Genomic DNA, 27962 nt, shown 5'->3' on the forward strand with positions numbered 1-27962 from the left:
AATTTTCTAGTTAGTTTATCATTTCATGGTTAGAAGACATTATACATATTAGGGCAAAGGCATTCCATGAAGAATCAAATAGGCAATTCATGGAATGACCATGTTAGAATGAAAAAAAACTATCAAAAATGCTATTAAATAGACTGTTACAGTCAGCAGTTAACCAAATTTGCTGAACAATGCCTCAAAGTGAAATCAAAACTTAGTGTAAAACATGCTACAGACCTTGGGAAACATATCAATGCATTAAGATATCAGAAAGAATTCAAAAACTCCAAGGAACCTTCAAATTGCAATCAAACTCCAAGCTTTTTTATTAAAATTTTGAGACATCCGTATATTTTGTTCTTCCAGTCCATTCAAACAAACATTTAAAGACTTGGGGGGTGACAACTAACCCTATTAACTGACTCCAACAAGTTTCATTTGCTAACTCTTAACCGAATTCAAATTATGGAGTTTCCCTCCAAAATGACCTCATAGCCATTACTATTCAAAACTCAAATTTTTTAACTATTAAACTATGTTTTTAAAGACCTTTTTGAATCTTTTAACTTATCAAATGACATGCTAAGGTTTTGATAACCTATAGGACCCTATCAAAGGACTCTCCTACCCTATGAAATCCCTAGATCCTATTCAATGGCTCAATTACAACTTTTCCAACATTGAAATCCATCAAGACATCATACAACATTATGACTTTTTTATGCTTTCAAATGCCATGATTGGTTGAAGGATTGCCCAATTGACTCTAGGAGATTCTCCATGACCTCTGTGATGACTTGGAACTCCAATGTGCCTCTGATAAGCATATGATGCTCCTGCATCACACTTGTTCACAATCTCTGTTTTCCCGTTTGTCTGAGGGTGGTAACTCGTACCTGGTGACAATTCTATCCCTACCAACCGAAACATTTATGTCCAAAAGATACTGATGAATCGCCCATCCCGATCCCTAACAACGTTCCGAGGTAACCAATGCAAATGAAAGACTTCTCTAAAAACAGATTAGCAACTTGTGCGGCTTGAAAACCTGAGGGGATGGTGAAGAAATGTGCATACTTTGTCAATTTATCAACCACCACGAAGATACAATCCTTTCCGCTCACCTTGGGAAATCCAGGTATGAAATCCATCGAGATACTTTTCCACTTATGTTCTCGAATTGGCAAAGGTTGCAATAACTCGGCAGATTAAGTATGTTCGGATTTGTTCTGCTAGCAGACCACACATTCTCTTACATACTACAATGCGAATCCTTTAAGTCCTTTCCATGAAAACCTCTCCCTTAGACATCTATATGTTTTGAGAAAACCCAGGTGTCCTGCCAAGGGTGATTCATCTACCTCCTTCAAGATTTTCTGCTTCAATTTGGATTTCAGCACTAAAAATATCCGATTCTTATAATAAATGATGTCATCCACCACTTTATACCAATCATCCTGGGTGTTACCATCCATTAGCTCAGAGGCAAATGTGTTTTTGGAATATTCTACCAACAAATGTGCTTTCCAGTTAGCTGAAATCTGGGTTAGTAAGCAAATGGCAGGTTTCCTAGACAAAGCATCTGCAACCACACTGTTCTTTCCTTTCACATATTTAATGTCAAAATCAAAAGCTTGAACCTTGCTTACCTGTTTTTGTTGCCTCTCGTTCAAGTCCCGTTGCTCCAGAAAATATCCCAAACTATTGTGATCTATATGAACGACAAACTTGGCACCCACCAGATACTGTCGGAACTTGACTAGTGCATGTACAATGGCCAACATCTCTTTTTCATAGATGGAATATAAGCGTTCTGTTTGTGTAAACTTCCTGCTCTCATAGGCTATGGGGTGTCTTATCTTGCATTAGTATTGTGCCAATGCCCTCTTTGGATGCGTCGCACTCCATAATGAATGGTCGAGTCAAATCAAGTAAAGCACAGGACAAGTGCTCATTGCTTCCTTCAGCTTATCAAAAGTGAGTTGTGCCTTTTCATTCCACTGGAAAGATCCCTTTCAGTCAGCTCTGTTAGTGGTGCACTAAGCTGAGAGAACCCCTTTACAAACCTCTGGTAATAACTGCACAGTCCAAAAAATCCTCGCAACTCCGTGAGTGATTTTGGGGAAGGCCAATCAAGGATAGCTTGAATCTTCTCCTGATGAACTTGAACGCCATATTTACTGACAACATGTCTCAGGTACAATATTTATGTCATACTAAATTCATACTTGGATTGCTTGGCGAACAAAAACCAATCCTTCATGATCCTTAGAACTTTATCTAGATGCTTCAGGTGCTCTTCCCATGTCCTACTATAAATAAGGATATCATCAAAAAATACCAGTAAGTACTTATGCAACTGTTTGATGAAGATGTGATTCATGCATGATTGGAATCTAGCAAGTACATTTCTTACTCCGAATGGCATGACCAGTAACTCATAATTCCCGTAGGGACAATGAAAGGTCATCTTTTCTACGTCTTCTTCCCTCATGCGGATCTAGTGGTATGCAGAACAAAGATCTATTTTCGAAAAATAGACTGTGCCATGTAATTCAACCAACAACTCATCTATCCTTGGAATGGGATATCTATTTTTTATTGTTTATTTATTCAACGCACAATGGTCCACACACATGCGCATCGTCTCATCCTTCTTTTTGACCAATACCACTGATGATGCAAAAAGGCTAGAACTACGATGGATCCATCCTTTCTCCAACAGCCCCTGAATCGTCCTTTCTAAGTCATCTTTGAATTTTTTGGGATGGCAATACGGTGTGGTTATGAGTGGCTTGGCTTCTGCTTCTAACTCAATAGTGTGTTCAAACCCTTGATGAGGCGGTATGCCAAGAGGAATGTCTATAAAAACTCTATAACAATCACTCAAAATATTTTGGAGATCATCATCCTGGGGAGTTGTCCATTGAACTTTTATAGGTTTTGTCGAGATAAAACAATGTGTAGCCCAAGGAATGTCATCATGCCGAAAAATTTTCTCCATCCGATGTGTAGAAACTTCCTTCAAACCTTCATTTTCCATTCTGTGGAGAACAACCTTCTTTCCATCGACAACAAAAGTGATGTCCACCCGTTTGAAGCTCTGAGTGTATTCATCAAGTATCTCTATCCATTGTATGCCTAGAATAACCTCCATGTCATCAAGGTCCACTATGAAGAAATCCTCAGTCACAATGTGATTCGCCATTGTGATACTTAGCTGAGGAACAAGGTGTGTGCAAGGCAAAAGAGTCCCTCTGACAACCTTGACCAGGAATCCTGCATGCGTCTCCGTAGGTAGACCTCTTTGCTTCACCAAAGATGAGTTTATGAAGTTTAGGGTGGCTCCGCTTTCAAGCATCACCAAAACCCTTTGTCCTTGAAGGGTTCCCTGTACACGAAACTGTGCACCTCAGGCTACCGGCTAGGGCAATAGTTCCTTCGCATCATACCAATGTTGCAATTCTTTCCGTACAGTTCAAAACAACCATTTTGGTGTCCTTGTGGGGTTGGTTTTCTTTGGAGGGTATATCTTCCTATTCATCCTCATCATTGGACACGACCTCAATTTAGTGGATTTTTCCTTTCCCGAGGCATCTCTACCCAGGTTCCCATGGTCCTTTGCAATTGAAACATAATTTCTTCCTTCGGAGCTCCTATCTGGTAGCTTCGTTCAACGACGGCTTTCTCAGTGGAGGTTTTTTATCTATCTCTCAAAAATACTAGCAGTTTGGAATGTAAGTAGCTTTGTGAAGATGACGTTGTTGACGATGCCATACTCCTTGCCTTCTTAATGGCCTCCAACAAGGTGGCAAGATTGAACCCCTTTACCCAACCCTTTAGTGGTTCTGTCAATCCCTCCATGAAGAGCACTATTCTTCTTTCAAAAATGTCTGTGACCAAAACAGAGAGTTTTTGAAATTCCGCAATGTACTTGTCAACTGATCCAGGTTGCCTCAATTGTGACAAATCTTTGAAATTGAGTTCCGGATCTTTGTTGTCAAATCAATCTATCAATTTCTTAGTGAATTCTACATAGGTATTTATTTAATCATGCCCCAGTGGGATGGTGCCATGATGCCACCATTCATGCGCAACTCCATCCAAGTGTAAGGCCGAAATTTAACTGCTTCTTCTGGCATGGGATTAAGCTAGAAGTAAGTATCTGACTTCATTACCCACACTTGCGCAAATATGGTTCCTGATCCGTCAAATGGTGACAGATTTACTTTACTCAACTTCCTTTTGAGATCATCATTAAAGTATCCTCTGTTTTCGCCTCCCGAATATCTCATTCTCAGATCTGCATTATCTTTGTAGGTTATATGTTCCTCAAAATTCGCATTTTTCCAATCTTCTCTCAATTGCTCTTGCATTTCTTCAAAGGTCAGTTGCTTCCCTCCGGGTGGTGCCTTCGTCCGTGGGGGAAAAAACAGCATGGAAGGTCGAGAGCATGTTAGATGAGAGTTTGCTTTACCCGACATCGAGTTTGCGCTATGACCATTCTGTTCTCTAGATATTTTATTGGCTGCCAACTTGAGAGTCTCTTCCATTAGTGGCTAAGTATCATTGATCTATGTTTGGTTCCTCGCAAGCTCCCTCAGTAGTGCCACGAGTTCGACAGTTGTGGGTACCAATTCAACAGCCATTTTATCAACGGAATGGGTTCTTCTCTTTTGGCTATAAACTCTCATTCATTGTCCACAGACTAGCAGGATCGAAGCTCTGATACCACTATAATGACCCGTACCTACAACTCCTTTAAAACTCAATATATAGCCATTGGAATGCTTGTACTAATGTCAAATGGAGTGTACGGACAAGGCTGAAGGCCGTACGATGCAGGTCGTACAATATGTTATGGGACATCAAAAAGTGTCATACAGTGGGAGAGAGGTGATGTACAGCTAGCAATCTGGCCATACAGAGGTATAAGGGGGTCGTATTGTGAAGGATGAAGTTGTACGGTTAGTAGAGTAGCCATACGATAGGCACTATGGGGTCCATACGGTGAGCATATGGAGGTCGTACAATTGGTTGGGAGGTAGTACGGCTTAGCTTGGATGTCATACGGTGAGTAATGGTAGTTGCACAGAGTGTTGTGAGAAACGGAGGAGGTGCAGAAAATGAATGATTTCAAATCTGCACTTTAAACTATTAATTCTGAATCCATCAGACAATGCCAAACAAGAAAAGAGATTAGAACAAACAACCTTCAATTAATAATTGCCAAAAGATAGTGCTCCAACTTGCCAGACCTGAGCAAAGTATTACAAGCGATGGAATAGGGTGAGGGTTGAATCCCACCGAAACCGGACAAACCAAATAGGGAAGGTCTTTCACTTCCAAAATGGCGAACGACAATGAACTCCAACAGGAATTTGCAGTACAATGAAATAATCCAAATTGCATACCGACGACTACCTACAAGTCGTGTTTAAATACCCTTTGGGAAAACTTTCCGAGGGTGTACAAAGATAGCCGACGGCTAAACTTACCTACGGAAACAAAACTAAAATGGGTTCGAGATATTTTAAATCAATCGGCCCAATAACAAAGATTTGATCAATAAACTATTTTATGACGGGGATATTACAAGCACATCCTTTGCATATGCTTCAATGATCTTTATTCAACTTAGGTAAACCGATAACCATCTTCTCCATAGTTGATAAGGCTTTGAAGTTTACATGTCCTAACATTCTATGCCACATTTCGTTTATATCAGCAACTTCATGAATTAAGGCTTGAATAGGTTCTATTTTTAATTCATACAAGTATCCCTTTCTTTGACCAATCAACTTTGATTTCTTAAATAAAGAGTTCTTAGACTAGGTCACTACTTTCGTCCATGAATGCAACAGTATGTCCATCATCTTCAAGTGTTGTAATAAAGATTAGATTCTTCTTTATTCTTGGTACATAGAGTACTCTTTCGAGATGGAGAGAAATACCCAACTTCAGTTTCAAGGTACAGATCCCGGTTCCTTTGACTGAACGAGTGGAATTATCACCTGTGGTAACTTCGTCATTACCTTCTTTTGATATTGAGTCTAGTACTTCTTTGTATCTTGTAATGCGTTGAGATGATCCACTATCAATTACCCATGCTTTGCTTGATACTCATTTGATAGTGCAGAACACAATACACGTCTCTCAAGATCATAGTTTTCTTCTTTCCTAGTAACATTTGTATAGTTTACTTGCTGCTTTGTATTCTCAAGGCAATTAGATCTATTCTCTCCAAATTTTTCACATTTCAAGCATTTTATTTTGGATAAATCTCTCTTGGGTTTGTCATTTCTTTGATTACCCTTCTTCTTGAAGTATTCTTCTTACCTTTATAGGAATTTGTGTTGAGAACATGAAGTTCTTCATCTTCTTGAAGGAAATCTCCTTTAAGTCTATTTAAGTGTAGAATATTGTCTCTAGCACTTACTCCTTGTGAGAATGTTTCCCATGAATCCAGTAACCCATTTATAGCCATAAGTGTTAGCTCTTTGTCTTCAATTATGCTCCCTATACTTGCAAGTTCATCTCTTAGACTAGCCACCATTAGGAAGTATGAATTCATATATTCTCCCTTCTTTATTTGTATATGATTTAGTTGCCTTTTTAGTGCAAGGGTTCTGGTTGCATTGTTAACCTCATATGCATTTAATAATACACATCATATTAAATGTTGTCTAATGTTTCATTAGCATAGGTATTATTAATATGATTTGTATGCTTTTCCTATATCCTTTACTCCAAATAGTTTTATGAGGATCAGCATCAGGTTGCTTGGATTCTTTATCAACAAATTGTTTCACATCATTGTCTTCAAGAATCATCATAATTCTGAATTTCCAAGCAACGAAGTGTTATTTTCCATCAAACCTGTCTTCGAATCTGATTGCACTAGCCATTTAAGGTAGAAGGATGTTGCTAGATATTTTAAATCTGATTCTCAATTTGCAGAGCCTAGGTTCGACTATCAGAGCTCTGATACCATGTAAAGTTTCTACAAATTCTAATCAACCAATACTGAAATAATGATTTTATTCTTGCTGAAAATCGATCTACTTTATTTTAGGTTGAATGTTATTATTCAGGAAGTCTGAAATGAATTCTAGAAATTATATTTTATCTTTGATCTAAATCGTCAAGGAGCAAATTGCTAGAAGAGAAAACTTTGATAATATTGTGTTTTTACATTAACCAAGGGTCTTGTCTTTCCATAAGACACACCCCTTGTAGGTCGGCCCTCCATGAAACAATCCTTTTCCATAACAAATCGGCGTCATTTATCAAACAACTAATAGTTAATTAGTAATCAATTACACTAGTTATTTAAGAGGCATATAAGTATACCTAGTAAAATGACGATCATTATAGTGAGAACTATTTATCTTCAGACAGTATAAGGGAACTTATATGCATATCAGATCTGTCTAATCGGGAATATCAAAACCATAGTTGGAAAACTCGCCAAATGCAAAAACTCGCCAAGCCCCCCAAAAGTTTAATCGGGAAAAACTCGGGAAAAACTCGGGAACCTAAAAAACCGCTGAAATTTAATTAAAAATACATTTATTTTGCAAAATTTAATGCGAAGATGCATCTAATAAGTTAATTAAAGACAATACAAAAGAAAGAAACAAAGTTTAGATATATATAAATGCATAATGCGTACAAAATTGCATTCTCATGCAGAATGCTCATGGTAGGAAGCAAAATAGTAAATTACTAAATAGTTTCAATCTGTCAAACTAGAAGTAAATACTAAAAGTCTAAATACATCAATACAATGTGACAATGCCAATCACATCTTCCTCTTTCCACTTGCACTAGCAGGAAAGCGAGGGGGTCTAGTCCTAGAAGAAGTGCCCCGCACTGGGATAGGGCGTGAGCTGCGTGACTGTGAACTCTGTGGCTGTGCCCCCTCGCTCAACGTCCCTACTGACTGGCTCGGCGTCCTAGAAGAGGATGCATCTCCTCCTAATGGTAATGTCTGATCCTCGCCTGAATCATCATCATCCTCGTCCTCATCCTCAATGTCATCCATAGTGAACTGAAAATCAGTGTCAACCTCCCCCTCCATGGCCTGCCTCTCCAAATCAGCGATCTCATCTGGTGTAAAAAATGGACTTGGCTCCTGTGCTATCCAGTCAGAATAAGGATCTATCTCATCTAGATCAAGCGGACCAGGTAGTTCTAAGAGCTGTGACTTTTTTATGCGCAACTTAAGATTATAGTGCACATAAACAAGGTCATTAAGCCGTTTTTGAGTCATTCTGTTTCTTTTCTTTGTATGGATGGACTCAAATAAGCTCCAATTGCGCTCACAATGGGATGAGCTACAAGGTTGGGATAGGACTATGAGAGCAAATTTCCTTAAATTGGGGGTATTGCCACCCCAACTTGCCCACCAAGCATCTGCAAAACAAAATTTAAAAAGTTATAAAGCAATAAAAAACAAAATCAGAAGCACAACTTATCAATTAGCAAAAGTTTTAAAGTTTGACGCTTTACCTAGTGCTTGAGTAGATCTTGCTCTCTTTGCTAGCATAGAAGAGAACAAAGGACCCCTTGATTCCACATAGATTTGTTGTTCGGTCACAATAAGGTCTCTCTCCTCTTCACTTGATATCATTCTCTCAATGCATTTAGAGAGACCTTCCATGACCTCTCCATTAGGATCTGAGTAGGAATCATCAGCCCTAAAACAAATAGAAAATGATATCAAGTCTTACTACACAACCTTAAAAAGTAAAGTAAAATAAAGACTTATTAAAATCCCAACTTCAAGGACAATCAATTATCATAGTACCTGAATTTGGGATTGAGGAAGTAGCCTGCTGCATGAATAGGTTGGTGGAGCATATTGTTCCACCTCCTATCAATTATTTCCCAAATGGGGTCAAATCTGAGACTGTCCCCGTGATAGTAACTTCTAACAGCGTCTTTCGCCCTATCCATGGCCTCATAAAGACCTCCCATTGGGGATTGCTGCCCATCACATGTGCGCAAGACTAGAACCAGGGGCAGAGACATCTACATTTGAAATTTGAAAAATACAAATTAGTTAATAACATAGTAAGTTATGAATTGAAAATGAAACTTGAATAAACTAAAAATATAATGAAGTTACCTCCACAATCTCCTTAACCTTTGCAAAAAAGCTATCATCAAAGACTATTCGTGCCACAGCTTCTCCTTCGGGCTTCTTTGAGTAAGGTGAAGCAACCCAATCAGCACACACAAACATTTGCTTCAAAGCCAATATGTGGTCAAGAATACTTTGCAACGTCAAGAAGACCGTTGCCAACCTTGTCATAGCAGGTCTCATCAAATCTTTGCCTTTAGTGGCTTTTCTCATCAAACTGAGAACCCATGGGTGATTATAGATATATTTCGTGACTCGCCTAGCATCTTCCACAACTGGACTCACCCAATCAAGTTTTCCTATGTCCTCCAAAAAAAGGTCAAGGACATGTGTTGCACAAGGTGACCAAAAAAGTGTGGGATGCCTCTCTTGGAGGATTCTACCTAAAAGATTAGCAAAAAATCAATAATCAGTAACAAACTTTCCATATTTAGTATTTACAAATTACATCAAATCTAAATTGAATAATACCATAGCATTACATTCATGATTCATATTGATTCAAATATAAAAAATTAAATCTACCTGCTGCCACATATGCTGCTGCATTATCTGTGATTATTTGCACCACATTCTCTATTCCCACCTCCATGACAACATTCTCCAACATTAAAGCCAATGTGGCTGCATTTTTCACTTTGTTGGAGGCATCGACAGATTTCCAAAACACCACATCATCTTTGCAAGCAATCAAGAAGTTAATAATGGTTCTACTTCTTCCATCTGTCCACCCATCAGATAAAATGGTGCAGCCATACTTCTTCCAATCTTTCTTTTGGTCTTCTATCGACAATCTTGCCCTACCAACCGCTTTGTCAAGCAACCTACAAAATTTAAGTGTAATATTAAATAAACTGTAAGTGTTAGTAAAAAATTAGGAAATAAGTTATAACAATTAAGATTTAAAATATAACAATGAACTAAAGTGAATCTCAATTATTTACAATTACTAAATAGTAAAATACTAACCTTCCACTCATATCCTTGCGATTAGGCGGCTTGTACCCTTTGCCTGATATTGTCATTGCATTCACCATATTGACCCAATAGGGACTATCAGCGGCATTCATTGAGATATTGTTGAAAAACCAAAAATCAGCTGCTGCAATATCAGTTTGCTCATGCACCTCCTTAAACCATGCAGTGCCCTCTAATGATGGATGTGCTCCAGGTGTGTTCCTGGGCACAAAATAACGACCTATCCCTGATGGGGATCTGGATGGTGATGATGAAGAAGTAGGAGATGTAGAAGAAGTGGAACCGGTAAAAGAGAAATTTTGTTTGCGGATCCGTGGGCCACAAAGAGATCCTGGTATGTTCTCAAGTGCTTCTTCTTCCTCTTGCATATCAAAAGGAGCTCCTTCAGATTCAGCTATGGCTGCCCTCATAGCTATTTTTTCCCTCTCCCTATTCAATTTTTTCTCTTCAGCAGCTGCAAGTAGGGCATGGATGAATCTTTTTTCTTCATCAGTTACCTTGAGACAAGGATTTGAGTCATGTTTCTTTATGCCTGCAAGGTGGTATTTGAGGCGGTTTATGCCTCCAGAAATAATTCTCTCACAGGGAATGCATATCACCTTCCCAATATCATCTGGATTTGGAGCTTCATAGGCATACCGCCATGCCTTATCTCTTGCATTTTTAGGCCGAGTGCCTATATATCCAGATGGGCATGGTGTTTGTGGCCACTCTTCTTGTGGGTTTGTCATTTTTTTAATGGTTGACCGCTGCCCTACACATAAATATATAGAGAAATGAATAAACAAAGTTAGAACTTAGAAGCTAGGGTTTCAAATGATTCAAACTTCAAACTTGAACCATATCCTTAGCAAACAACAAACTTCAACCATATCCTTAGAAGCTAGGGTTTCAAATGATTCAAAATGATTTTAAATGATTTGAAAACATTTACAAAAAACAACAAAAACAAAAGAACATTTGTTATAAAACTATAAAAAGTTTTCAAACTATATAAGATGAACATACCTGGAAAGAAATTTGTCTTCTAAAATCGGTTAGAATCCTCTACAATCCACTCAAATCCGCCTTGAATCACTTGCAATCAGCCAAGAATGCCTCCAAACCTTCTTCTCTTCACTCCTCAAGGTTCTAAACAATGCAAATACAAGAAAGAATGAGAAAAAACACACTCACTGCCGCTTAAATCCTCATAGGCCGCGTTCACCAGTAAATCGCGAGTTTTTAGGAAAAACTCGCCGAGTTTTTGCCGACTACTCGCCGATTACTCGGCAAGTTTTTACCAGATTGCCGAGTTTTTAAATCGGCGAGTTAACTGGTTAAAAACTCGCCGAGCTAGGAAACTCGGCGAGTTTTAAAAACTCGCCGAGTACTCGGCGAGTTTTCCATTTATGATCAAAACATTGATATAATCAAGTTATTACGATTTAACATTTTCCTCAGGCGGCTCTCTTCCAACGGCTTAGGGCCATCGGGATTTCTGAGGTTCTCTTGACTGCTATCATGATGTTATACGACAGTGTGGTGGGTAGATTCCGAACTCCACAGGGCTTCTCTGATTCTGTCCAAAGCACCATCGGGGTGAAGCGGGGTTGAACTCTCTCCCCCACTCTTTTTAGTGTCTACATTGATGAGCTTGATGCATTCCTCTGGGACTTCTTGCTCTCTGGCGATGGTTGCTACTTGCACTAGGTGTTGATCTCTATTCTTTTATTTGCTGATGATGTAATTCTCCTAGATTCTTCCCCCGATGGGCTTCAGCAACTTCTTGATGGGTTGGCTTCCTTCTGCGACTCACACAAGCTAGTTGTGAACCTAGGCAAGACTCGAGTTATGGTCTTCAACTATTTGAAGACCTCACATCTTCGTTTTCTTTTCCAAGGTGCTGAGATTGAGATTGAATCTTCTTATACTTACTTGGGGATTAAGTTTGTTGCCCTACATTTTGTCACCACAAAATGTTGGTAATAGCACAAAACTTTTTCAAGCTAGTTTCGTGTTTCTCTAAGCTTGAATTTGATATTCAATTGCTTAATGTTGATCAATTGATCCATTTCAATTCGTATATCAAACTGTTTTACTAAAGGCCTTCATCAAATCTTTTTCATTTTGCTTTCTGTCGAGCCTTTGCTTGATTTTTGAAGCCTTCACAGTCCGTTCTTTGCTTTTGAGTTTGCATTTGCTTGTTTTTAGTCCTTTGGTTTTGCTCATGTCATGCCTTTCATTTTCCCCTTCAATTCGGTCTAACTTGCAGCTCAAAAAAGTGTTCAATCAAGAGTTATGCCCATTTTAGTGCCTCAAAAGTGGACATTTTAGGTGCAACAACACGAATTAAAAATATGATGTTATATTTTCAATTTGACATTCAGTTTTTGAAAAATATAACATTATACTCACTTTTTGTTATGTTTTTAAGTTACTTTAAATTTATAACTTAAATTAACTATAGTACACTTTATGTTATAATCTTGAGTTACTTTTTAATTTTTCACTTAAAGTAACTATATAACTATATAGTTTCATTTTAAATTTTTTGTTTTAAAAATCAAATACTTATTTAAATGTCACTTTAAAAAGATGTTTATGTATTATATTTAATAATATGATAAATGAATATCGTTTTTTGAGCCATTTGGTGACATTTTTATAATTTTAAGTGAATTACATGACTAAAAGGCTTCAAAAGTGGACTTTTTATATGCAATTGCATGTAAAAACTATGAAAAGTTGACTCTTTACATGCCATTGCATATAAAATTCACTTTGGAGGAAACCTTTCATGTCATTACATCAAAAGTTCACAATAAGTGGACCTTTTTGATGCTATGACATGAAAAGTCAAGTTTTATGCCTAAGCATCTACAAGGTGAGATACACTTCAAAATATGCAAGTGACCTCAAAAGGTCTGATTTTTCTTGTAAGCATATTTTAAAACATGTTATGCACTCTAAAAAGTGTTATTTCACTTGAAGGCATATTTTAAAATGTGTATGTGACTCCAAAAGGTCTGATTTTGGAGGAAGACATTTTTTTAAATGTGTTGTGTGCATTGAAAAGTCCAATTTTGAAAGAAAGTATGCATTTGCTCCCCAAGAATCCGATTTTGGCCATAACTCAAGATTTTTTTCATGGATTTGCATGAAATCTTTTTCATTCAAGGCATTTTTGCTTGGTGATGAATTTGTTTGCATCAAAGATAGATTTAACAAGCTCAAAATCGTTTTTGAAAGCCCAATCCTAGGGCACATTTTTTAAGAAAACTCTAAAAATCTTCATTTTTGATCAACATTTTTGCATCAAGATGAATCAATTTGCTCTTATTAGATGATTACATTGCATATTGGTTCATGTTTTGGTGTTTAAAGACCAAATCGATTTGTTTAAGATTCATGGTGAAACACATTTTTTTCCAAAAACATCCCATGATTTTTCATCTTCAAAAATGTTGGAATATGGAGAGTTTTTAGGGCACATTTTGGCATCTTGCAACAATTTCTCTTTGTCTTCTGCCCTTTCCCATTCGAATTTGCAAGGTTGGAAAAGGTCTCACCATTTTTTTAGAATTTTTCAAATATTGGAGCATATTTTTCCTTCTTATTTGGCACTTAATCTTCATGCAAGTGGACTTCTTCTTTCTTGCACTTTAGTTCATGCTTATCTTGCTGATTTTATACATGAAATTATTAGATGGTTACCATTTGTGAAGATCTTTGCCATAGAAAGTGCCTTTTTCCGTTAAATATGAAGTTTTCATTCATTTTCATATTTTTGGTTCTTTCCCAAGTCCAAATTTCGAATTTGAGCATTAAAGTGCATTGCATCTTGGCATGTTTGGGTTATTTTCAAAAGTATGTTGTTTCTTTTGTGTTTTGTGTTTTGCGTTTATTTGCCGGTTTTTCTCCATTTGGAAAAGTTACAACTTTTTTCCCAAAAACTTGTTTCTGCTTCATTTCATGCGAAAGCATCGTCATCTTTCACATTCGATTTCCATGTCACGACACTTCATCTCTTACTCAACGAAATGCGATTACATGTTTTCCATCTCATTCGCCATCTGCACATGCATGTAATCCCATTTTTCATTTCATTTTCATCCATCTCACTTTTCGCTTCCATTTGCACGACATGATTACACGAAATGCCTTATGTGTAGTTGCATCTAAAAGGTTCGATTTTAATTAAAAGTCACATTTTCGAAAGTCAAAAAGATGTCACTTTCGCTTCCCGTGTACTTTGAATTCTCCTTTTCCTCAAAAGTGATTATAAAACTCTTTATCTTACCTTCATTTTTCATTTCCATCTCTTCATATGCATTTGCGCTTACATGAGTAAATACATGTTTCTGCCTCATTCCATGCTTTACATCTTGACCTTCATTCACATATACATGTAAAGCGTATCCTTCACTCACATTTGCATCTTATTTCGCCCTCCACCTCCCATTTCATGTTGCATTTACATGTACTCATTTTTCATACAATAAAGCCTTGAAAATGCTAAGTCACTTTTGAAATTAGCAATTTTTATTTTTGCATGCATTCCCATGCATTTCGCTTTCACTCATTCCATTTCATTTCATCTTCCATTTTCACACTTTCATATCATTTCATTCTACTTTCCGTTCCATTGTATATGCATATGCTTTCTCTTAGAAGTTACTTTGACGGATTTGCGAAGTCTCCAATCCATTTTCAAATCTTCACTGCTGATCCAAAATTCACTTGTATGGAGGTTTCTTTTGATGATGTATTTATGCTTTGAGATTTTTGTGTTGCAGCACAAGAACAAGATATGTCCTCGCCATCCAAATCCAAAGGCAAAATGAAATATCAATATGATAAAGCACTGGCTCATGCAGCTCCTTTAATCACATCTATTTTGGATGACATGTTGGACAGGAAGATTGGTCATGTAGACATGGCTGATTTTCTACAAAGAATTGAAGCTCCGGCTAGTCATGAAATGAAGTGCATTAAGAGAAGCAACATTCATTTGGTATCCACATTTCCTATGGCAGCTATAGAACCTGACTTCATTTATGGATGTGCATGGCATTTTACTCCCAAGATGAAGACTATCAAAGATGCTAACGGCAAGGTTATCATTAGCCTTGATCCTGAGGTTATAAAACAAATCTTCAAAGTTCTGCATAAATCAGAATGTGTTGATTTGACTAAAGAATCATCACTGGCTTGTTAGAATGAGCAAAACAATAATTATCAGAAGTATGTCAACTTTTATTGGTTAGACAATAAAAGAAGTAATTTTTCCAAATAACCAAAGACTGTTCATCGGTCAAATTTCAAACAAGAGTGCAAGGATCAAATCATCATTTTTAGCAAGATTTGTGGTCTTAAAGATTCTTCTGATTTTGAGTCGTGGATGTACAAGTTTATGTTTCAAATTATCGAGAATAAAGAACACATCTTTTGGGGAGAACTTATTAGTGCTGCACTCTGCCAGTAGATATGTAATGTGGGAACATCAGTCCCTTTCTCTATGAATTCTTATCTAGTTTACATTGCTGCTGCCATGGGGTCTTTTTCTGGTCTTTCTACCAAAAGGAGATCGTCTTCAAGTTCCTATTTGAGATTACTATGACCAAATCACTTTGGCAAATAGTAAATTCCACTACAGAAGAGTCCAAGATGCCTTCTTCAAACATTTCAGGTGTTTGTTTGATAAGCAGTTGTCCATCAAAAGAGTATCTGATGCAGCATGGGAGAAGGTGAACCAGTACAGCTGTATTTTCCTTCAATTTCCTACTTTCACATACTTGAGAGTTGGATATTTCAAGGGAGAGCCGTATACCTTACCTAGGTATGCTACAAACCGAATCATTCTAATAGAGTTAGCTAGACAGCTCATGGACGTGCAGAATGATTAGCATGCTCCACATAGGCCGGGATTTGGCATTAGCTCAACTAAGGCTTTGGCTATTGGCAATTATTCAATTGTTTTTGTGCCTAAAGCGAAGAATATGGAAGCAGAATTGCATTTGATTACATTGAAAAAGTTCAAGACTAGGTTTGATTTTGACCATCGAGAAATGAATTCTCAAAGAAAAAGAGCCTATACTCATGTTCATCGCATTGAGGACATTTGGACTGATATGAGAACAGAGCTCGACATCATGAAGATGGATTACTGCAAATTAGCCTTGCAACAAATAATTGATCTTAATATGTTGGAAATCCCTTCAGATTCTCAAGTTGAAGATGATGGCGATATCCTTGATCCGGAATTTCATCAAGCCAGCTTTGATAAGAGGTACCATTTTCCTATTCAATGGAAACAAAAGGAAGGTTCATCTATCATGGACAGGTTTCAATCCATCCTAGTAAACACTAACAAATGGTTGAAAAGTAAAGGCCTTAAAAGAGTAAATCCTAAGATGGGCTTGGATTGTGGAAGTTTTGGTCCTCCTAGCAGGAAATCACAACTAGAGATTACAAGGAAAGATGGTGGCTCATCTTCAAGTGCCAAGGGTTCCCTCAAATTCAAATTGACGGGCAGAAAAGGAAGTAAATCATTTCAAGTTCCTAAGCGAATTCAAGAATCAGTGGCAAAATCAGAAGAAGAATTGGAAACAGAATTTGATAAAGAAGATTCAAATGAAGAAGGGGAAATCATGATCAAATCTCCCCCAAAGCCTGCACAAGCCTGTACGTCTTCGATACATGAAGAGCCCTTTTTGCATGAGGTTGATGATGATGTGGATTCATTTTCCACTAATCACACTCCTTCCATTCCAGTCTTGGAGGTTAACACCATGGCTCTTCCTATTTCATCTGCTGCTCCTCGTGTTCCTACACATGAACAATATGATCACTTAGCAATTGTATTTGAAGATTTTTCGACTCTTACCAGTGGTGAAGTTTCCTAACTTGATACATCTTTGACAGGATTTGAACTCTTCATGACGAAGTCTTCTCAACATGTTCCTATTCCTTCAATGGTACAGATTGAATCTTGCTCAATCACTACGGATATACAATTTGGATCAATGCCAATGCTCTCCACTATGCCCGCTTCTGCGAATGAAAGTTTTAGCCTGCCTACATGGTTGAGTAAAATAACAACAAAGAGAAGGAAAGTGGTTGTTCCTCTTGACAATCTTCCTGTTAAGAAGACTAAATCTAAATCTTTGAAAGATAAGATTGTTTCCAAAATTTTGGTTAATTCTGATAAAACTAAATTTGTTGAGGTTGTTGAGCCCTTGATAGATAAACCTGTTGAGGAACTTACTCATTCTGACTACAAGATTACTAAGGTTGAAGTTGGAAAGCAATCACGTTAGGGTTGTTTGCAAGACACTCAAGATGCATTGGCTAATGTATCAAAAGCAATCATGAGCTTTGGGAAAAGAAGAATAGGTTGAAACAGGAGATCTCTCGTTTGAATGAGGTTATTCAGAAACAATCTTCTCAAAGTGTTGTTGTTATGTCTCAAACATCTAAAGAAAGAAAAGTTGATTGAAGCTACTATGTCTTGGATACAAGAAATCATTTCTGAAGGAGTTCGAGCCATCACAGAGACATTTGCAGTTCTTAGATGTATCAAAGAAATGAATGAAATGGAACAAAACTTAATTATTGGGATGAGATAACCTGAAAGAAATCCTTGATTATTCGTATGAAATGATAAAATTTGACCTGGATGCTATGGTCTCATGTGACATTCTTCCATCATGTGAAATGTTCTTCAGGTTTCAAGGACTCATTGGTTACAACGAGGAGACATTGAGGAAGTTGATCACAAAGTTGTAGGTGGCCTTTTGAGATTGTCAAGCAGTTGAAATGAGTGTTACTTGTGATTTGGAACAAATGGGATGTCATGCTACTAATGAATCTGGTAATCTTAGTGTAATAGAGATAGTAAATTCAGAATATACCAACAGGATTAATGCAAATGTAGATTCTAAAGATTTTGGTTCACATACAATGAACAAGTTTGTTTTGTATAAATCCTTGACAAAACACTTGTTAGATACTACAGCAGCAAATTCCAAAATCGTGCAATCAACATATGTAAATGTCGTAAGGGTTGAAGCCATATCGAAGACTATGGAAATTGCTGATCTTCAAACAGTGCATGACATCATTGTCAAATTCAAGGCACTGAGAAACAATCTCTAAGATTGTTGTTTTGTTTTATGTTAGTAGTTGTAGAAGAACGCATTACATGAAAAAGCATAATTACATGTAATGCAAGTTGTATGTGCAGTTGCATGTAACCCTTTATTTTCTATAGTTAGACTAGGTCAAAGTTGGTTGAGTTGCTCCCACTTTTTCCTCCACCTTTTTCTCAACTTCTTTGCCTATATAAAGGAGTGCCCCCTTCATTGTAAAATTATCATTATCTTTATGCAAGAGAGCTCTAGAGAAATTGTGCCAGCAGAACCTTGTTTGTGTAAGCATTATTTTGAGAGAAAGTGAATACAAAGGAGCATTTGATACTTAACTTTAATTAAGTGAGATTGGTATTTGTGTGAATTGTAAGCTTTGTCTATAATTCATCCAAGTTATCTTTGATTCATATTATCTTGTGTGAATTGAATAGAAAAGAGTTAAGAAGCAATTGAAGCTAGAGCTTTGACTAGAAGCAATTATGAAAGTATATAACTAGACGCTTTGTCTGTAGCTTTTATTTTCTTCTTAATTCGCAAAATAGTTAAGTATTCTTACTTTTAGGAGTCTTTGTGCTCTAATTGTAAAGCTTTTTTCCATATAGAAGTACAACCAGACTTAGAGCCAAACTGGTACTTTTTCGCTAGCATTTGAGTTAGTAAAAGTTTATCAGTATCACTATTTCCGGCTCTTGATAGAAGTGTAGTTAGAGATTCACCTTGCCCATTATTCACTCTACGAGTAAGTGGATCCTTTCGTGAAAGTTATAAAAAAGGATATTAGTAACACCCTGTTTATAAAATCTCTCGACTTCTTGCTTACTTCGAGTTGATCCAAGGAACGGTGAGAAGGGGGAACCTTCCCTTTAAGGTAGGAGAGACTCTGTCTCACACGCTGTGGCTGGTCATCTTATTTTGCGACTCAATTGTTACCCAAAATTGTCGGTTGCAAAATATCCACCCAACAAAGTTCTCTGGAGAGAATGTTTTCACCACCACTTCCAAGACACCACGACCAAGATGTCCCTTTTGGGCTCCCCAGTCAAGCCAATAGTCCTTTATGGCTCTACTATGTGGGGTCCCTCCCTCTTGGAGTCTGACTGGGCCAGTCAAGAAAGTCTAGACTCTTTTCCTTTGATGCATTATCAAATGTCACCAATCCACACCTCACAGCATCATTTTGGCCGAGTTTAGGGCTCGCCCCTTCAAGTTGGGGACCATTTTTTATTTGTTTTGGTTCCTTCATCGACTTTGGAGCTTTCCTAATTCTTTCGAACGTCGTTACTAACATTCCTACTTGGCCTACTGCTCCTCTAAGGCAATCGCAGGCTCAGAAACTTGGTAGCAAGTCTCGATGTTGATTTTCCCAGGCCTCTACCCTTCTTAGCTTGATTGGTATTTCTGTGGATCACCTACCTCCCTTTCATTTTTCCCTGGACGCTCCGACTCATCTACTTCCACCCTAGCGGGAGCTAAATGAGCATGTCAGACTTGCCATCTAAAGGTAGTATATTATCACGACTTGGAGTCACCCTTCTGCTGGGCTTCATCAACATATGGCCTTCTATGCTGAGCACTTCCTTGATATCCAAGACAGATTCATTTTGTGCCCCTTGTACCTCACTCATCGCTAGACTCGCACCCTTTGCATCTCCTTGGGATCATTTAGAGTGGGTTCCCACCGATTACGTATCCAGACTCATCACCAAATCAATAAGGAAGACAAGGTATGCCACCTTTGTCACCTCAAGGAGGCTAAGGCCGAGATTCACTTTATTTTTCGTTGTCCCTTCTATTATGAGATCCGAGGGAGGTTCCACTATTTGTTCAGAGGGTGCAAGCCCCTTTTTTCATTTTTCAAATATACCGAACAGCAGCGTCTCACACTCCAGGAGTCCTTACGGCTTTGTGACCACACTCTCCAACTCCAGTCTCCCTCGACATTGACCCCTATACAACTCATTATTTCCTTCTTCACCCCTGTGGTTCCCACCCGAGGTCGAAGCGGTCTCTCTAAACTAGCCCAAGCCACACTAGATTTGTGAGACCTCGCAGAGATCACATTCGTCAGCGCCTCCCTACTTCTAGCAGTCCTCTAAGGAGGCATTCCAGAGTGCCTTCTCATTCTAGAGCACACCTTTCCATTCTTGACTACTTCTCGCCTGTAAGGAGTACCTAGTTGTTTCTTTCTTGTCTTGGTTTGTTGTTTTTTCTTTCATATTCTTTCCATGGACACCATTTGGTGCTCCCTCTCTTGCTGGCATTTCCCTTTTGTATTGCTCCCAATCCCTTAGACCCTTGTTGGTCTCTTGTTGGACATTAATAAATTTATTTTATCTTATCGTATCTTCTCATACATGATTTCCAAGAAGGTAAACATGGCATGAGCAGTGTCCAATTTTGATATGCAAAGAACTATGTGATCCTTAAATGAGTCTACTAGGATCTTCATAGCTCTGTTATTATTTTTCCATTAAGTTTTCTTGGTCTCATCATCTGATGTAGGTATAGTATTTTCCACATATGAATCTAATTCTTGTTCTCTAAGTGTCATGACTCATCATTAGTTTGGGTTTCCCTGAGACAAATTTTGCAGCACCCTCAAGTCTATCTTCAAATCTAACTCCATTCACCATGACTGCTTAGTTGATTGCAAATTCTTTTGATGGTGATTTTAGATTTTCTGAGGTTATATGCTCTTGGTATTGTTCCCAACTTGGCTCTGATACCATGCTAAGCAAATAGGATCAAATGTAATACCTTTATTTCAAAATTATATGATTGATCTGCAGAATAATATCTCTTCAATAATCTCCTTAATCATATGGCTAACTGTTTTTCTTATGCAGATTTGAACAGGTAGATATGTAGCAGCCAACCTGTAAGTAAACTCTGAATTTAATAGAATAATAAATGTTTATATTTAGATCAGAACTCTGCAACTTGTAATAATACTAATTGCTATTGATGTATTTTCCAAGTGCTTCATCAATCTGATATTTATATGTATTCAATGAGGCATGTTTCTTATAGAAGCATGACTTCATGGCTCAAAGCCGCGAAGGGTCATGCCCCTATAAGGGACATGCCCAGTCATCAAGAAAGAACGAACCTTAACAAATGACAAACAGCGACTAATCCACTAGATACCAAAACAAATGTTATTGGTATTTATATTTATAATGTGACACCCAATCAGGGTAGTGGCTGTTTGGTATATTATTTTTTCTGCATATTATTTGAACCAAATTTGGGTAATACAATGAATATAAATATAATCAGATCAATAATTAATACATAGCCGATAATAAAACATATATGTTGAATAATGATCATTAACTAATAAGGTGGATAAGGTGATCAGTAATTACATTGATTTATAATCATCAAATAGAATTATCCTATTATAGTATATATATATATATCCAAGTATGTATGTATTTATGTATGATTTAATGATTATTAATCAGTGATGAAGTCCAAATGACAAACATAATAATTTGATCAAACTAGTCTGACCGAAGCTACAATATTACAACTTTGAATAGCATCTTTTACAGATGATAGTTCAAAGGCTTAAATCGGTCCCCTAAGTAATTCAAAGAGTCCCTCAATAAATTAAAACTTGACTCTAAGTGATATCTAGCACCATGACTGAGAATCTTTAGATTTCGTTACATATTTTTCCATAGTAGCTTGTCTTTTTTGTGCTAATTCCTCAAAATCCATCCCCAAGCTCTTTCTATCAAACCTTTCTATAAGCTTTTGTGTGAAGTTGGCATATATTATAATTAAATGATGCCCTTGTGTGATTAACCCATGATGCAACCATTCATGAGTTGTTTGCTCTAGATGAAAAATGGCAAATTTGTGCTTCATCTTCCATCATGGGGCTATGAGGAAGATAGGTCTCTAGTTTTTGGATCCATTCCAATCCAGTGGCCATGCCTAAACCATCAAAAGTAGGAAGAGTCATCTTACACACTCTTTGTCATAGATTTTTGTTGGGCTGCCTTCTTTCTCTCTTGAGGTATTTTTTGATCTTGCATTGTTATATTCTCCAAAAGGGATTTGTCTTCCACGTTTGGGATCAATTCTTGAATATGCTCCTACGCATTCATCAAGGTCATTTTCTACCATGTTGGTTCTTCTCGTAATTTATCCTCTATGTAAAAAGGCAGACCGTATTACTCTAGGTGAAGATCTTAAAGGAAACCCATTATTATTCTAGTTATGGATTGAATAGACATCTCTTCCATTGGTTTAGTTAGGCCTAAAAGTGCTGAAAGTATAATTTATATTTTGAAGTGTTTGGAGAACCAATTGTGTTGTTTGTTCTTCTCACTCAAAATAAGCCATCAATTAATTTACTTGATTTACCTCGTGCTCAACCATTTGACTAACTTAAATTGGGTTCCAACTTCCCTGTTGTTTTCTCATCTCTTTCCAAGGCTCAATGAGCTCTTTAACTAAATTGCATATACGAATTTTTTTATCCTCATGTTGGCAGGATCAATGCTCTTACCAAGTTTGGGCAAAAACCAAAAAATAACAGATGCAAACATAGGAAGACAATTTTCTCTTTCAAAAGGCCTCTAAAAAGGAGATCCATTAAGCCATATTTGTTCATAACCTAAGTAGCTAGGCACTTTCCCCCAGGTCTTGGTCTCAAACCCAATCCACCCAAGTATTAGTCGTACAACCAGACTCGCCAAGGTGCATCCTTGCAACCATAGGTACCCTATACACAAGTTGCTCCAAAACCACCTAAACCCAAGCTACAGATTTGAATTTCTCTACATACCTAAATCCAGGATGGAGGTTATTGCTAAACTGTCCCTTCTAGTGTCCATGCAATAAAGAGATGATATCAATCCCAAGTTAAAGGAGCCTCATGGAGAGACCAAGTAGAACACAGAAGTCCTAAAGTAAAACACTAATTCTTACAAAATGTAACATGTTACAAACTTGTATTCTAGAAGATCAATGGTAAGGTGAACCAAGAAACAGTACTTGAGTTTAGCAAGATCACAGTAGTAAGTTTCATTGCTAATGGTACAATTATAGACCTTGATGTGAATAGCATTAGTGATAGATTAATATGTATGTAAAGGTTCATTATGTCACTGTGTATTAGCAGCGAAACAAAGCCAAATCTTCTGAAAGTATTTGCTGTTTATCTCCTATAAGTACTACAATGCGAGCTCATAGTTTCTCTTCCACTAAGCTGGTCAGTTATGTGCTCTTTCCTTTTCCATTAATACTACACATGGCCATTATTCCCTCCCTCACCCAGCCCCCAATTTCCAAAAAAAAAAAATTAATCACTAACAATATAAATATAGGTCCATACAGGCACTTTACAGTAAGATGTAAGAACGCATGGCTTAGAGGCAAAGTAAACCAGATATCTCAATTTAAAATAGAAAAGAAGAACATACTCATTTACTAAGATGAAGTCACAAATAAAATGGCTCAAAGCAGGAAAACAATAATTAAAAAACTTCTAAAAACAAATGCTTACAAGAGGAGGGTCCACTGCTGTATAGCCACATGAGCTGACAAGTAGAGCTACACCAGATACAACAGATGTTGTATCCAGGACAATAGAAAACTCCACACTTGAGGCACTTGCTGGAGCTCTCCAATATGACTTTTCTGAGCCAAGACCTATAGGAGCAAGTAAGGAAAGGGATGGATCTGATCCCTCTGCTGTCTCAACCTACAAATGATGTATGTGAAGTTAAATGATTAACAAATGCAACCATGAACATCTCTTTGAAATGAATTCATCTAGTCAAAGAAATTAAATAAGAAAAAATAGAAAGAGTGAGAACTATTGAATCTCATTGTCAAATTTACAAATACAATTGCCCCATAAACAAAACAGAAAATATTATTAATGGTAAATTTCAACATGATGGAGAGTTATTATACTATATTATTGCAACTGACTAGAACATTACAGTGCATATCTTTTTGGTTGTGTAATCTTAAGAGTCAGCAAATTTCTGATACTTGGACTCTCCCAGTTAATAATGTGACTACAGGAGCTCTAAGATAATTATCTTCCATTAATAAAATTGAGCAATTAATTTGAGGACCACCCCTAAGGCAGAGGCTCCTAAAACATTCTCTGCTGTCTGAATAATTCTCAATAATTCTTCTTTCAAGCTGCAAGTCAGTAGAGTAAATATGATGTTGAAAGGCCACTGCTAGCCAGAGCTTCATATTAGCAAAAATATTTTGGTGCCCCGCTTGTATTGCATCAGTGTATGAAACTCAGGTTATTATTATCAAATTTAAATATATGCTTTCTTACTTTCTGTTTCAAGAGGTTTAATCTATCATTATATCTTTGGATATCAATATAATTGGCGATGACATGACATGAGTTTTGATGGTAAAGCCATAAATTATGATTTTCATGGAGCTGTTGTAGACATGATACTGCATGATCTACAAAATTGTTATCCATACATTTAGATTCCATGGTATTATTTTTAATTTATCCCCCCATTTGCAAACTTTGTGATAGCAACTTAGCATTTTACTCACTCAAACTTTTAAAACATTTGAGTTTTTAACAGCTTACTGGGCATAGCAAGTCTTCCATCTCTAAGGCATTTTAACAAAAAGAAAATAGGACTGTTTTGATAATTCAGATCTCCTTCCTTGAAGTCTTCAAGAAGTACCTCGTTTTATGTTCATACATAAGAATTATGTACAATTTTATTTGTATAGGCTGCTCCTTTCTGATATAGATTTGACAGTGTAAGTCTCATTAAATGGAGAAAAATGAATGATATCAAGGGTTGCTAGTCTTGAGTATTACTAAAAAAAAGCATAGAACCCTCTTTTACGCTGGTATTATAAAACAATTTCAGATAGAAAAGTAAACTTCCCAATGTTATTGATTTCAGACTTCAGTCACAACGTAAACATCCAATCTAACTAAACATGCAAAACCTTCCCCATATATTGAGCACAGTAGTCAGAAAAAGTTAAAATAAATAGCAGCAATCATCAATACTTGATTGGAGAAGTCTTGCATCAAACTAAGTCAATGTAGTTGCAGGCATGCCAATTTTAATGATGTGGATACTAGATGTATTACAGACTCACCGGATATAACAAACTTGCATAAGGATATTCTGCAAGTGAAGACTCTCCTTTAAATAAAGTGTGCAACCCACCTTGCTCTTTTCCAGCTCTCTCAAAATCATCTTGTTTCCCACGGTCCAAACCAGAATTTTCTCGACTGTATCTTACCACCTGCTGTAAAGCTTTTGTAGCTGCAGATTTCACACGACACCTTTGCCTCAAAGAAATGAGAACTTTGACACGGTCCAAAAGGAGAGCATCAAGAACTATTTGGGGGCAACATGTTTTACAGAGAACTTTATCTGCAGCTGATGAATGGAATGTAGAGCTTCCACCATGACTTGACCCACCTTGGCCAGGAACAACCCTGGAACTCATTGCATCAAGTGAAACATGGTTTGTAAGCAACAAACTGCCCTTCCCAGCCATGCAAACAGTACAGACTTTTCTTGTACAACGAGAGCAAACTAAAAGCTCAGGCAATTTTTGAGCGGCGACTCTAGAATCTGTGGTTTTTGCCCATTTCTTTTCCGCACGAACTTCACACTTTAAATCGATACATTGATCTTCAAAACCATTTGCATTCCAAAATTCAAAACTATCTTCTGTATCTGTCTCCAAACCAATAGCTGATAAATTCTTGTCCTCAGAAACAAACTCAATTAGCAATGAGAGATTTTGTGCAACTTTACGTAACTGTACTATATATGATGGTTCTAAAAGGCAATTAGGATCGACAGTAGCAGGGTCACGACCAATAGAGAGGAGAGCTCTATCTCTTTCCGCAGCTGACATATTCAACTTCAGACGTTCTATTTCAAGCATCATGGTTTCTACATAATCCAAAGACTTTGCCTGCAACCAACAAACATATTTAGCCCAATTTTTGAGTTCCGTGTCACCTGAAACTTCAAAGTCATTTTGGAGTATTTTAATTGCTGCTCTACACTTCATTATAATAAATGAGAATCTGTAATAAAATGCAATAACCCCATAAAGAGAGAAGATTTCTGAGCAATGAAAAATAAAATACAATAATGAAATAAGAGAGCACGAAATTGAGTTATTCACTTATTTATACACTCAAATTCAAAACGCTACGTCCTGAAAAGCTTTTGTCCATTGAGTGCAAATGAAAGAAGCAAGGAACTCAACTAATATGCATAAGTAAACCCAGTCATGCAAGGTTCATCTGTATCTGCAGTCTGAAAGTAACATTAGAAAAATGAGATAATCATTGAGTGGCCCACATATACACAAATGTTGCACAGCTTGAGACAGTTCCATAGATTTATATGAATAATATTTTGTTTTGAACTCATTAAAACAGATTATAAAAACCCATGGCATCTGCTGAAGAAAAACATCTACCACATCTTTGTTTGCAATAAAACAAGGAACTAGAAATTAATCGGCTCCCATGAGTTTTCTTGGTTACAAACTCAGCTATACATGCAATTCCTGGCAATCAAAACCAAAGTCCCCACTACATCTATAAGAATCTAACTGTGAAAGCCTGCCTCAATGTCTCTAGCCTGCATACTGGCTTAACATAAAAGGAAGTCAACAATCTACAAATTCAGACAACAGAAGATGAATCTACAAGTACCATTTCAGATTAAAGGGAGCAGGCACTCCCTCAAAAGTGTTCCTGATTCAAAGAAAGCAATTACGCACCATATCCTATTCATCCCTGTACGTATAATTTCCTACTACCACACAATAGCTTATGTGAAACAAAACAATTCCTCCTGTCTGCAAACAAAAACAATATTGTTATAGAAGTAAGCAAAAGTAAAGTAAAACACTCCAATAAATGAACAGAGCATGATAATCATCTATCATAAAACTTTTGCTGATCCATTTTGATTTGGGGCCCATGAGAAAAATCTCTGCTATTTAATGTGAAAATCCATTTATTGCTGCAGGTTGTATCTATGACAGACAGTTGCTTGGTTCAGTCAGAATTCCAACTGAAAGATAATTGTATTCTACAAGAATAAGTATATCATCATAAATATCCATACTCATCTCCTATTGTCCATTCATCTCCACTTCTTTAAGAGGGGTAAATAAGAAATCATTGAAAAATGATGGTTCCAAGTTCCAACATGTCTAGGTGGGATGGTTAATGCTACTTATGGTCTATGTTAACTGCCTCGGGATTCCAATAACTTTGGGTTAAATAAATTCAACAAAGTTTCTTAGGAGTCTTGGGGTGAAAAAGTAGAAAAGCTCAACAGAAATCTTCACTCAAGCCATGGCACATAGGAATGGCATGTTTCTACAACTAGAGATTAGGTCCATCCATAAAATCATATTTCTCAACTCCAAATATTGACTATAATGGATATGAATCTCTTATTGCAAAATGTTCCAATGCGGTCAATCTAAAGATGCTAAGTATGATATATAATGTTTTACACCTTGTGGCACCAAATTGATGGTTCCAATACATGTGAGTAGAATAGTTAATGACATTGGACGTGTCATTTTGTATCTAGGCATCTTGATTATTTCTTGCTACAAGTATATGAAAAGTTCTATAAAGAGTGACCAAAAAGTGGAAAACTTCAATGCAATTATTCTATTGAATTATAATAATTAGAAATGTT

The 27962-nt window shown here is 37.0% G+C and overlaps 3 protein-coding genes across 3 annotated transcripts in view; all 3 read right to left on the reverse strand.

Annotated features, from left to right (window-relative positions):
• The window catches only part of SAC9 (sacI homology domain-containing protein / WW domain-containing protein), a 246422-nt gene that overhangs the window by 40289 nt on the left and 178171 nt on the right, over window positions 1-27962 (reverse strand). The window contains exons 10-11 of the mRNA XM_089813780.1: window positions 25369-26202; window positions 23768-23965 (exon numbers count right to left, since the gene is read on the reverse strand). Of these exons, the coding sequence (XP_089669906.1) occupies window positions 23768-23965; window positions 25369-26202 (1032 nt within the window). The remainder of the gene's footprint in view (window positions 1-23767; window positions 23966-25368; window positions 26203-27962) is intronic.
• LOC149572700 (uncharacterized) lies at window positions 4563-9951 on the reverse strand. The gene is made up of 6 exons (XM_089812294.1): window positions 9662-9951; window positions 9122-9519; window positions 8801-9024; window positions 8503-8690; window positions 8317-8406; window positions 4563-4675 (listed from the first exon to the last, which is right to left on the reverse strand). Exons 1-6 carry the CDS (start codon window positions 9744-9746, stop codon window positions 4563-4565), a joined length of 1098 nt encoding a protein of 365 aa, XP_089668420.1. The 5' UTR covers window positions 9747-9951.
• On the reverse strand, window positions 10056-11298 carry LOC149572701 (uncharacterized). Its single transcript, XM_089813781.1, has 2 exons — window positions 11123-11298; window positions 10056-10868 (listed from the first exon to the last, which is right to left on the reverse strand). The coding sequence occupies exon 2, from the start codon at window positions 10843-10845 to the stop codon at window positions 10069-10071; it is 777 nt and encodes a 258-aa protein (XP_089669907.1). The 5' UTR covers window positions 10846-10868; window positions 11123-11298; the 3' UTR covers window positions 10056-10068.

Source organism: Cupressus sempervirens, chromosome 2, assembly GCF_028749045.1.
Source record: "Cupressus sempervirens isolate cs-2001-9-10 chromosome 2, ASM2874904v1, whole genome shotgun sequence".
In the NCBI taxonomy this organism is placed as follows: Eukaryota; Viridiplantae; Streptophyta; class Pinopsida; order Cupressales; family Cupressaceae; genus Cupressus; species Cupressus sempervirens.